The sequence below is a fragment of the Cannabis sativa genome, chromosome 3, assembly GCF_029168945.1.
Source record: "Cannabis sativa cultivar Pink pepper isolate KNU-18-1 chromosome 3, ASM2916894v1, whole genome shotgun sequence".
In the NCBI taxonomy this organism is placed as follows: domain Eukaryota; kingdom Viridiplantae; phylum Streptophyta; class Magnoliopsida; order Rosales; family Cannabaceae; genus Cannabis; species Cannabis sativa.
This window is the reverse complement of record NC_083603.1, coordinates 58065053-58078582: the sequence shown is the minus strand read 5'-3', so window position 1 is coordinate 58078582 and position 13530 is coordinate 58065053. Positions and strand designations below refer to the sequence as shown.

At 32.0% G+C, this 13530-nt stretch overlaps 1 protein-coding gene across 1 annotated transcript; it reads left to right on the top strand.

Moving 5' to 3' along the window:
• The first annotated feature begins 11490 nt into the window (after nucleotides 1–11490).
• On the top strand, nucleotides 11491–12494 carry LOC115711617 (uncharacterized). The gene is made up of 3 exons (XM_030639990.2): nucleotides 11491–11674; nucleotides 11779–11843; nucleotides 11977–12494. Exons 1-3 carry the CDS (start codon nucleotides 11587–11589, stop codon nucleotides 12115–12117), a joined length of 294 nt encoding a protein of 97 aa, XP_030495850.2. The 5' UTR covers nucleotides 11491–11586; the 3' UTR covers nucleotides 12118–12494.
• Nucleotides 12495–13530: the final 1036 nt, after the last annotated feature.

Here is a 13530-nt window from a genome sequence, read left to right as displayed (position 1 = left end):
AAGACAACTCCTTAGAATTAGAGAGTGACAGTGATGATAATGCTGTATATGTAACTGATAATGAGGATGATGAATTGTAATTGAAATAGTGTTTTAAATAAAATAAAAATTACAACCCTTCTTCTTTAATATGTTTGCAATATGTTAGTTTATTTTAAATAAACAATATGTGTTGTATATGTAGTATGTCTACACCAGGTGGCAGCAGTTCGAAAAAGAAAGGGGTTAGAGGTAAATACAAGGGCAAGAATGTTGAGGAGGAGCTCTCTAAAACACAATCTGCCAAGTTACAGATTGAGGTGCACGCAAAGACAGGCACCCCCGTAGGCAAAAACAGAAAAAAAAATTCAACAATATGGCGAAATGGATTACTCGGATGTCTATCCCCATTAATAAATTCAAATGGGAAGATGTCAGTAGAGCTGACATCAATGCACTCTGGGATAGACTTGAGGTATGTCTTAATAATTTTTTTAATTTCTAAATTACTATACTCTTATTAAATTGTAATTAATTTATTAATGTGTAACTTTTTGCAGACCAAGTCTGTCCTCCCACGAGATAACCCTACATTCGTAGACTACGGTGAGTACGAGATGTCAAAGGGTTTACGTGACTGGAGCGCAGACTGCAAAAAAAAGTGGATACAAAACATTGAGGAGCTTGGACAGGAGAGGGCCGACATGTCACCTGCTGAGCGAGTAACTCAAGAGGTGTGGAGTGACTGCATCGCTTATTGGAGCACAGACAAACAAAAGGTACATTTTTTAAAATTTCAAATTTTGGTAATGTTTAATTTATATAGTCAATAATAAATAATTAATTGTTATAAAAATTATTAATTTCAGGCGAGAGCAGCGAAAAATAAAGAAAGTCGGGGTAAGATGAAATTTCTAGGAGGCTGGGGCTCCAAGCCTATTGTTTCACATGTTGTCGAGGGGGTAAGTTTATATTTAACTATCATTCATTAAAATTTTTCTAGTAAAATAACAATACTAATATATTTTCTCTTGAAAATAGGCTAACCCCGACACAGGAGAACTGCCAACTGCGGTGGAAACTTTTCAAAAGTTTCACCATAAAGGCAACGATTGGCGCAACGAGTTCGCGCAACAAGCTTACGTAAGTTTACGTTTTATTTCAATGTTTATTTTTTTCTTTCAATTTATTTTGTATTAAAATTAACCATTTAACTTATTTGTTTGTTTTAGGAGCAAATGGTTGAAATAGCGGCAACTCAACCAGCGCCCACTGAAGATGAGCCCGAAGAGCCTGCTGTCGATCCTACATAATATCCCCGAGACTTACCTGTTATGACGCAAGTACTCGGGGAACGATCTCGGCATCTTAGAGGCTTTGGCCATCTCCCCAGACTTAAGGGAGTTGGGGCCAAAAGAGCACCTGCCACGCATCCTTCAGCCCAACCGACTGTTACAATGGAACAGTACGAGGCTTTATAGAAAAAAGTGGAGGAAGCGGAGCAGACAACTCAACATACGAGGCAGCAGTATGAGACACAACAACTCTACCTCAGACGATTCCAAGATCAGTTTGAGTATCTTTCTCGAGCTGTGCCGGGTTTCATCTTGCCTCCCATGGATCTTCCACCATTGCCCACTCCTGGTGATGGATCGTCGGCTGCTCTTGGTGCTGGATCGTCATCGCAGCCTCCCGAGACTCAAAGAAACAACGATGACGACATTACCCGCATATAGAACTGTACTTTTTTTATTTACGGTTCGAACATTTAACATTTTGTTTATATACTGATTTTAGTAGAACATAATATAATTAATGTTGGTTTATCTTTTAATGTACATAATATACTGCGCCGGTAAAACGTGGACAAAACTATTGGCGCCAATCTGAGGGTTGGCGCCAATAGTTTTGCCGGCGCACTATTGCGCCAGCAAAAGCTTATCAAAGCAGGTCCAAAGCGGATAAGGGCATTTTTTAACACCGTCGCTTACTTTTCACCGGCGTGATTTCTCGCCGGTAAAAGGACTTTTTACCGGCGTAGTTACTCTACGCGCCGGTAAAAAGTACTTTACCGACCAAGCTTCCCAGATAAGGTTTGCGGGCGCAGTTAGGGTTGTAGTGCCACCAGCTGATGAATTGAACCGAAATATTTTGTGGATTGGGACTTTGAAAGATCAGCTTTGCGTGCTTCATAGTTAGAGATTGAGCTATGTGGATATATGGGAAACCAGAGATGGAAAAACCTGCACGAAGCTCATCACAGTTCCACGGTCACACGGCTCGAGTCCATCGGTCTATGGCTCGCGGTACCGCGACTAAGCCTGGGTTCTTCAGCTTACAACTCCAAAACCATTTCGAAACTCATCATTTCGGGTTGTCGCCTGGGTTCTTTAGCTTGCAATTTTGGGTTCATGAGCCGTTTTTGAATAAGAGGATAGAGATTGCGAATGGTCACCTGCAATTGCTGTGTCGCACCAAGAAGATAAAGACAATGTTGAGCTTTTCTTGTTCCTTGGTGCTCGGCAGAGCTTGATCTACAATGGGGCTATGGTTTTTTGTTTGAGATTTTCGGGAAAGAGCAGGGAGGCGGAAGGGAAAGGTTGAAGAGATGGGAATTAGGGTTAGGATTAATAAAATTAGGGTTTATTCTTGAGAAATAAAATAACATAAAAAAGAAATTAGGGTTTATTTAGGTTTTTTTTAATTTTTATTTTTTTAAAATTATTTTTTAATTTTTAAAGAAAAAGAATTTTTTTATTTTTAAAATAATTAATTTTTTATTTTTAAAATATTTATTTACGTGGACTAATAAAATTGTACCACGTGTACACTGTGTACACGTAGACATTTCACCATGGCAGTTAACAACCAAAAATGGATGGAAGGGGCTAAGTGCTAACAGAACTTAGGTTTAGGAGGTTTTACCACCAAAATTTTAGAATTAGGGGTTAGTTACAAAGACCTGGCCACTTAAGAAGGTTATGCCGCAAATTACCCTAAATAAAATAAAAAGTATTCCATCATAAAAGGCAAATGATATTAGTTGAAAGAAAAAAAAAATTATGCCCAAATGACTCCAACATTATTTAAAATCCAGTATAATTGTGTCATTGACAAATATATTTTTATATATATATAAACTTTTTTTGGCTTTCCTACATTTTATTTTATTATCAACCTCTTTATTTTTGTATTGAGTAAAAGAAAGTATAAATGAAAAACGAAAACTTTTTTATATATATAATATTTAGGGTGACTATTCAATAGTTATATTTTTATTGTAACCATATGACTACATTTTTCTTTGACCTGTAATAGCAGGTTACTAATAGGTAGACATTCATTTTTTTAGAATTAATTAATTATAATTAACTATTTTCTTAAAATAATTAATTCTTTTGACACAAATTAAAATTCTCTTCTTATAATAAATTTTTAAATGATATTTAATTATTTTGTTACAATTAGATGAACTAAGTATGAGGCCTCAAGCTAGTTAATCGATAATAAGTGTAGCCATTTTTTTCTTTCTAGAAAATCCTTCAACTTATTTCACTTTTTACTTTTTAAATATTTAAATAAATAAATTAAATAATTAAGTGTAATAATTTAAAATTGAGATTACAAGTATAATAAAATTTAAATTATGAAATTATGTGTTTAATTTTAAATTATAGAAAGTTTTGCTATAAAATTTTAAATAATTTAAGTGCAAAAAAATAAATTGCTAAAAAATTCTTATATAGTAATAAATTACAAAAAATTAATTAATAATTATAACTAATTTAATTTTAAAATACAATTAATCTTAATTAAAGTTTTATAAGGAAATAAATTATTAGGTTACTTTCAGGTTACAAGTTATTTATTATTTATTTTTATTTAATTTCCAAATTAATCACAACCATTTAATAGTAATCCAATGGCTTAATAAAATGTAACCATGATAGTTATAATAAAAATGTCACCATTGAAACCTCTTCCATAATATTTATATTCTTAATAATTTTAGATAAACAACACATAGCCATAACTTATTTTCTTTTATATTTTGTGTATAAAGCACAAAATTAAGCAAAGAATTAAATATTATATTATAAAGTACTCTAAATAAAAAAAAAGTACACAAGTTAAGCAATTAAGGGCTCGTTTGGTACGCCGTATAAGGGTCCTATTGTATTAAATAATAAATAACACTATGTTTGGATTAAGCAATGTACTGTATTAATTATTACGACCAAATTTTTTAATACAATGTATGTTGTATTATTTAATACATAATAAATGGTTCCTATTAGCTTGTATTATAATATTTACAAAAAATTTGGTGTCAACATCAATCTCCAACCCGGACCCGGACCCGGCCCCGGCCCCGGACCCAGACCCCGGACCGGACTCAGACGCCGAACCCCAAACCCCGAACCTGGGCCCAGACCTGGACCCCAAACCCCAGACCTGGACCCCGGACCTGGACCAAGACCCGGACCCCGGACCCTCGACCCAGACCGAAGACCCCGGACCCGAACCCAGACCCCGACTCGGACCCGAACCCAGACCCGGACCCGGACCCAAACCCGAACCCAAACCCCAGACCAGAACCCTAGACCCCGGACCTGGACCCAAACCCGGACCCGGACCCCGGACCCAGGCCTGGACCTGGACCCCGGACGCCGAACCCGGACCCTGGACCTCGGACCCAGACCCAGACTCGGACACCGAACCCCGAACCCCGAGGAGTATACTACTACTACACTTGATTTGTATATCAAGGTGTTGAGATTATTTGAAATGCACATTTTGTTTTACATTAGTGCAAGTGGGAGTTTGTTGAATTTTGTGCCCTAAATAAAACCAATTTTAATATAATCAGATTAATAAAGATCGTAAATAACATTTTATGTTGCATGGTTGACATGATTTATTTCATGATTATATATATAATATATAAATTCTATTTAAGTCCAGAACATATGAATTTGTTAATGATTATAGTGTTGTCAGCACAGTGGAATATAATCTTGATTATATGTTCGAAAGTTTATTCCCTGATTTGTCAGTTTACTGGATTTAGACTGACATAATAATCAGCGATAGGTATTCTTACACCTTGGATAAGTGGTATTTCCTTTCCAGGGCATTGGCAAAGTTTACCAGTATCGGAAGTATGGAGTATACATCGGAGGGGACCGATATTGAACTTTGATTAGATATATTAAAATTTACCGTAATATCTATTCAATTCAATATCACCCGCTAATCCTAGATCAAATGATCTTAATCCTGATATGGTTAGGTTCGATCTCAAGAGTATTATAAATGTTCTTTGATTTGTTAGTTAAACCTACTTTCTGGTCAGGGTGATACGTACATTTTGGGAACATGATAGTATAATTGAGTGAGAGCGCTAACATAAATATGGAGTCTATAACTTCTATAGGAATTTAGAAGTGAAACGATGATATCCTTCGAGCTTGGCTAAACAAAGATAAATGGTTGAGATCTCATTAATTTCACTTCGCTAAAATATTATTTATGCGGAGCTAAGTGTTTTAAGGATAAAATATATTAAAGGTGTAACGGTAATTTAGTTCCTATTCAATGTAGATCATCTATTAGAGGGTCATTGATCAAATTAGGATTATAACAATGGATAATTAATAGCGTATCTATATCGTGGAACATATAGAGCGTTTTATATGACTGAGAGTGCAATTCCAAGTTCTAAGTGTGGATTCAATAAGGAATTAATAAGTTAGGGAATTTACTTGGTAAATTCGGTTCGGCTTATTGGAAGCTCGGTTATATAGGCCCATGGTCCCCATACTAGTAGAGACCATACTGCTTGTAAGACTCAGTTAATTGATTTTAATTAATCAATTATAATTCTAAAGTTAGACTATGTCTACTTTATGAATTTTCACTAAGCAAGGGTAAAATTGTAAGAAAAGAGATTCTAAGTTTTATTTGTTAATTAGTAGACTTTATATGTCTAATTAATAAATATATTAAATGACAATATTATTTAATAAGAAAATGAGATGTAGAAATGATAAAACAACAAAATTGCATAAGTGAGGCCCAATATCCAAAGCTCATGGCCGGCCACACTTAATGACTTTTATCATTTATTTTTCTATTATTTTAATACCAAATAATTCTAAATTAAACCTAGGTGGTTATCTATAAATAGATAGTGATGGCTCTCATTCACACTTAACTTTGTCAGATGAAATTTGAGCCTCCTATTCTTTCTCTATAGCCGCCACTTCCCTTCTCTTTCCTCTTCAATTTCGAACCTTGAGTGAATGAGTGAGTGCCCACAAACATCAAGTGGTATCTCAATCATAGTGTGGAAGATTGTGTAGAATCCAATCAACAAGAAGGAGAATCAGCATCAAAGGAAGGAGAGAAAGAGATCCAGGTTCAGATCTTGGTGATGCTCTGCTACAGAAAGGAATCAAGAGCTAGAGATCTGAACGGAAGGAGTCATTATATTCCGCTGCAACCAATGTAAGGTTTCTTAATCTTTATATTTGTTTATTTCATTGTTTTAGAATTCATATTAGGATGTTAATAAACATACATGGTAGTAAATCTAGATCCTGGTAAAATATTTCCAACAAACCCGGACCCGGACTTGGACCCGGACCCGGACCCGGACCCAGACCCCGACCCAGACCCCGACCCAGACCCGAATTTGGACTCGGACCCAGACCCAGACCCAGACCGGGACCCGGACCCCGACTCGGGACCCAAACCTGGGACCCAGACCCGGACCTGGGACCGGGGACTCGGACCCGAACCCGGACCCGGACTGGAACTCGGACTGAGACCCCGACCCGAACCCGGACCCGGACCCCAGACTTGGGACTTGGACCCAAACCTGAACCCGGACCTGTAGTTGGTATTGGGATCGAGTGTATTAAAAATATATTATAACGTTACACAATCAATTAATACAAGTCGATATCAAATATTGTATTGTATTAAATAATACTAATACAATACAATATAACACAACACAATCCAACACAATATAATACAATACATTCTAATACGGCGTACCAAACGAGCCCTAACATAATTATTAACTTTAGTATAGTATTATTATTTTCAATATTAATATGAAAAGTAAATTATAAATTAATAACTAAAATTGATTATATGTTATATAATTATTTTAATTTTATTTCAACATTACAAAAAATAATACTTTTAGAGTTTTAGTAATACATTGATAATAATAATAATTAATAAACATTTAAAATAAACATAGAAACTTATTTCTAATACAAATAACTAAAAAAATTAAGAAAAAAATATAAGACATCTAAAAAAAATTAAAACATAAATAGAAACACAAAAACTAGTTACATGAAAAAAAAAATATGAGACATATCAAATAATTTTTAACAAATGACTTATGAAATTAAACTATAACATGATTAAATCAAACAACAAATTAAAATTTGACTCAAAGACTCTATAATAGAGTTTTGACAATTATATTAATATTATATGCGTGAAAGGAATTTATTAAAAAACAAACTAACCCAGAAAAGCCAGTAAAGTAAAGTGTTATCCTAAATTTTTTCCACTTTACATGGCATGTCCACATAATCAAGACTGAAAACACGTGGAACATAGCTCGTCAACAACATCACAAAGTCATACTACACGGCATGTCAACTATCAAGGGTTCTAAAGCAATAAAGAAAAACTATCAAGCAATAAGTGAATGGAGTTAAGCAGGCCATTAAGACCCTAAACAACCATGTATGGCAGGCCAAGGGAAGTACATAGGCCGACTAGAGGAAGCTTGTAAGCTAGTCAAGGTTTGAGCACAAGCTGGCAGACACATACCGAGGCTGCAAGAACCGTACATGGCCAGCCATAGGAGGTCATAGGCCGGCCAGGCCCTAAAAAATAGGGCTGACTAACCAACTTATATGCACAACTCTGAACAACATAGCAAATTGCGGGACATGCCCAACAACCCAGAAAAATAAGGATATTTTGAAAAGACTGCTTAATTTTAATATGAAAATTAGCAGATAATTAGGGTTTAATAAAGAAATTAGACTTTTAATTATGATTTATAAATTTATGGAGTTATATTTTAATTATATGTGTGATATTTATGCTATACATGAAAATTCATGTTTTTCATATTTTATGTCCAGCAACAGTGGAATGCGACGTTTGGCTGATAGAGTCACATTTTCTTAAAGTTTTGTAATTTAGTAATAGTGGAGGAACTTAGATAGACATTGGGAATATCAAAAGTATTCGAGGTATTAGATTTGACCAAAATACTCTTAGGTGGCAAGGTTACTTGTTGGTGAAGCAAGGGCAAATGATCTTTTGCTTAAGTTAGTTTTCGTCTTTTATGAGCTAATGGATTATTATTATTATTAAGTTAAATAATCAGATATTATTATGATTGATACTAAATAAAATCTTCAATTACCCTTTTTACAAAATGAGAAATTAATAGGCTCTCTCTCCAAAATTCTCTCTCTATCGATCCCTTAGGAAGACCAGTAAAAAAATTAGGGTTTTTCAATTCGTTCTTCGTATTCTTCCTAATTTTTGAAGAATCTTAGTGAACTAATTCAGGGTATGCTTGCTATCTCTTTTTCCTTTGGAATTTTATAATTTTTAAGTTTAGAAATTCATGATCTTTTGAAGTTAAGCTGTTGTACGTGCGAATTGAATTTGGTTTCATTTTCTAAGGTTATTTTGAGCTTGTTTGGGCTGCTTTAAGTAGGTTTTAATGCTTGTAGTTGTTTTTGGGAAAAGTTTGAGCTTAAGAGCTCAAACATTTTTCTCCCATGATGATTTTAGTTTTTGAGATTTGTACATAGTTTTATTGCTTGAATTATGTTGTTTGTGGTTTAAATAAGTGGTCTGGAAGGTTTATAATCATATTTAGGGTTGATTTGGTTTGCTTACAAATTTTTTGGGGTTCTTGCAATGAATCGGTCGAGCAATTCAGTATGGACCTTTAGGAACCATATTGTGAGAAAAATAATTCAAAAAATTATTAAGAGTGATTTTTAATTTTTTTAAGTTTATTTTTTATAAAATATTAAGGTGTACTTATTAATTTTATGGGATGCAAATAAATTTTTTCATATTTTTGTAATAAATAAATCCCATCAAAATAAAAAAATTATGTTGAATACACGTGCTCCCCAGCTGTGCCTCCTACACTAGTACATAATAAAACTAATAACAATAATTTAATGGTAAACCTCAGCTAATAAATTGACTTTTGTATTTTATATATATTTGTATATATCTTAATATCAATTAGGCAGTGATTATTCTTCTCGTATCGAAACATCTTAGGCAATAGTAATCTAGTGGAGAGAGTTATTTAGCCAAACAAGAAGAGTCTAGTGGAGTTTTTCGTATATGAATAATATATTGATTTTCTTTTTATGGTTTTAGAATGAAGTTCATCAGGGAATATTAGACAAACCAATCAACCACATATAGTTTATTTTATGCAACGTGTTTGATTAGGTTAAGAAACTATAGATTTTCATGGTGATTTGTCCACTTCCATTAATTCTCATATAATATATGTTTTCTTTTCCTTGTCAATAAAAAATAAAAATGTAATATAGTAGCATGGAGATTTCCTTATGAGGTTCTTGTCTAGTTCCTATTAGTCTTTTTTATTATTTAATGCCAAAGGGCGCTGCTTATTTTACTTTGTGATTGGAATGAAATTATTTATTTATTTAATTATTATATAAATGCAACTAATCGATTTTGGTGTAGACGTATACCATAAGAGTAGTGCAATAAATTATCCCCACAAAACTTGATTATTAACAAAGTAGTCTGTATGTATGGTCATAAATGACACAATTTCAGACTTTCAGTAGTACTGCAAAGCAAAAGATGCAGCAAATGTTATGGCTATTATGAGTATGTCTAAAATGGTTGTATCTAGCAATATAATAAGAGCATTTCTATTAGGCATCAGTGGTGCCTAGCACTTTCTCGACATGTAGATTGTAATTGGCTAGCGATACTCTTAGGTGGCGTTTGGTTGGAGGTAATGAAATGGAATGGAATGGAAAGGAAACAGTTTTCATTTTATTCCTTTGTTTGGTTGCATTTTAAAGTATTGGAATAACATTCCAATGGAATGCTCTTTCCACCATTTTGGTGGAATGGCTATTCCATTTTAAAAAGAAAGGAATGACCATTCCAATGTAACAAGAAAAAAAATTAATTATTTTTTTATCAATTTTTTTATGCATTTTAAATTTTATTCCATTCCATTCCTATTCCTATTCCCATTCCCATTCCTATTCCTATATTTTCATTCCTCCCAACCAAACGCCTCCTAAAAGTTATTATAGTAAATTATATAGGACCTGATACTTAGTTGGACCAATAGCAATATTGACACGTAGGAGGGTGCTAGGTACCACTGGTACCCTTTAGCATTTCTCATATAATAATTGTACTTAAATTTATTACAGTTGACTTATAAAACTTGGAGCCCCAATTCTTTAATTGTATACCATATCTATAAACATTTATCAGACCATTTAATTTCTTTAATGTCTAAATGCTTTTTTGTATTTGGCCTGCAAATTGTTTGTTATAAATGTAATAATAGTTCTGGCACATGCAGTAAAAAGCAGATTTATAATAATAATATACATCACATGCATTATATTATGATGTTCCTTTGAACACACTATATATACTCTCCATGTTTGAAAACAAAGTGGGATTATTAATCTTTATTATATTTGATTACTACTTTATCATAATAAACTATAATGAAAAATAAACAAAACAAATTCTCTTCTTTCACACATATGCCTTAAAAAATCTGAATGTGAATTCAAATTGAAAAAATGCAAAATCGCTAAGACATTAATTTGGTGGAGTTTTTATCCTTCTTAGTACTTTCCATTTTTTATGTGCCACTAAAAAAATGAGTCACACAAAAAAACACAAGTGCATAATAGTATTTTCTTTTAAAAGATTTTCATATGTGAAACCCTTTGGTATGATCAGTGTGAATATAAAATTCATTGAATATCCTAGAGCACCAATGATGATTCCCACTAACCCCTTGACCTAAATTAGTGAAGGAGCTAAATTTTTGCCACAACAACCATCATTGTTGTGTCACTCTCCACTTGAATAGTGAGTTCCATCTTTTTCTTATTATTTCATAATTAATATTATAACGTATGATATTTTTCTGGACAAACCCCACTTACCAATTTAATTTCTTTCTGTACTGCATTTTTTTTTCTTTCTTTATCTAAAAATCTATGGTCACACTACGAGTGGAGCGAAAGATTGAAACGCGTTAAGCCCTTACTATTGTATGGTGTCTTATATGTCAACCTTTTCAACTTTAGTAATTAATTTATATCTCAATACTTTTTTTTATTATTTCTTAAGTTTATTTATTTAATTATTTTCCTATACTTTACGTAAATGTATAAATTTGAGGGTTACCCTCTTATTTTAGACGAAGCAAAACATTTTGTATTAGTTTTCTCTGAGAAGACTATTTGTATTGTTATATACATAAATACATAGAAGGAATATTAATTAACTATGGCTGCAGCAAGAACTCTCATTTCTCTACTTGTTATTCTTCTTGGTTTTTCTCACCTGTTATGCTCTAATGCTATCCCACTTACAAGTAACTTAACAATTCTCACCAGCACTTCTTGTTTCTTTTTTCCTCATATATATATATATATATATCATTTAAAATAATCCTAAAATATTGTGAACTTGTTTCAGGGAATGAAAGATTGATGATGCAAAATGGAGTTCAAGCTCAACTTCCTACAGCAACAAATAATCTGGTACGATCTAAATTATAAGTGTTTGTAGGACTAAATCTAAAAAATCTCTGAAACCAATTATAAATCTATTATATATTATAGAAGGAAAGTTGCAGTTAATTAATAATTCTAAATTCAACAATTACTATTACAGGCAAAAGCTGAGAATATTGTTTGGGAGGCTGATGAAACTATTATTCCAGAAAGAATGGATGTGGAGCTTCATGACTATCCTGGTTCTGGTGCCAATAATCGCCACACTCCAAAGCCCCAAGGGAAATGTGCTGAGTGTTAGTTCAGTCTTCTCTATATAATATATAAATATATAGTATTGGAATACTGTGTTATGGTCAGCAATTTGTAACAAGATTTCTCTTCTTTGTCACTCAATTAAGTTGATTAAGAAGATGCATGGCATAGTAATATAGTATGGTATGAGTGAGAGTAGATATATAGTAGGTGAATAAGAGTAGCCAAATATTTAGTAGTATATATAATGGATACACATATACAGCTAGGTATATTGGTTACTATTATTCTTTATATATATATATAAATATTAATAGTAGGAAATTAATATGTAGCTATTTGGCTATTATATGACTAATGAAGGAGAGAAAAGGAAAACAGTTCCCTTGGTGGACATTTAATGGTTTTAATCACTTCGTTGGAGTAAATTAATGCTGTTCTATATATATATATATGTATGAGAGCTCTATATACAAATATATACTTAATTTATCCACATTAATGCACGTTTATATACTTTGCATTAATAAGATGCATGTTTTGTTCGAATTCCTATTAATTATTAATTATTAATAATAAAACTAAATTTAATACAATTCAATTATATTTTTCTTGAATATATAAAATTTAATTTAAATTTAAATTATTTATTGAAAAATATGTCTAACTAATTTTATTAAATAATAAAATAAGTTAAATTGAGATTTTTTAAATAATATATATAACTACTAAATTTATAATAAACTATGCATAATTAATTGATTTAACTTCTAATTCAACTTTAAATTAAAATTTATTTAAAAGTATGAATATTTTAATTTCATTGATACTTTTAAATTAAATGTAAATATTTAAATTAATTTTCTTTCATAAAAAAAATTATAATTAATTAATTAATTTAAAGATATTAATTTTAACTGTTAATTTAAAAAAATTATTAAACTAAAAATTTCCATACCTTTAATAATATAATATAGATAAATATATATATATATATATATATCATATCATATCATATGAGATTCTTATAAGTTGAATGTAAAATGCTACTTTTAAGCAGAATTTACAAAGCTTTCATTTAATTAAACAGAAATGTAATCTTCTTATGAGACATGACTTTTTTCTTTTGGTAAATAAGTAATTTTATGAGACGTGACTTTGAAATAATCATGAGGAACTTTTTTTCTTCTAGTTAATTAAGCTTTGCATATTCACATCAATGGATATTTTAGTATACTCACATTGGGTTTTGGTTTTGAGTGTGACTGTGATTCTCAATTTTTGTCTTTTGTCATATAATTAAGATCAAAATATGTCATATAAGTAAGTACATACCAAATCAATATTAATAGAAGAATAATAATTTGAGGCTGTCACTCTTATCACTAAGTCAAATAGTGTTTAAACTAACAACTTATGGAACGTGAAAAACATGTCAGCTCCATTGAATTTGTGGCCA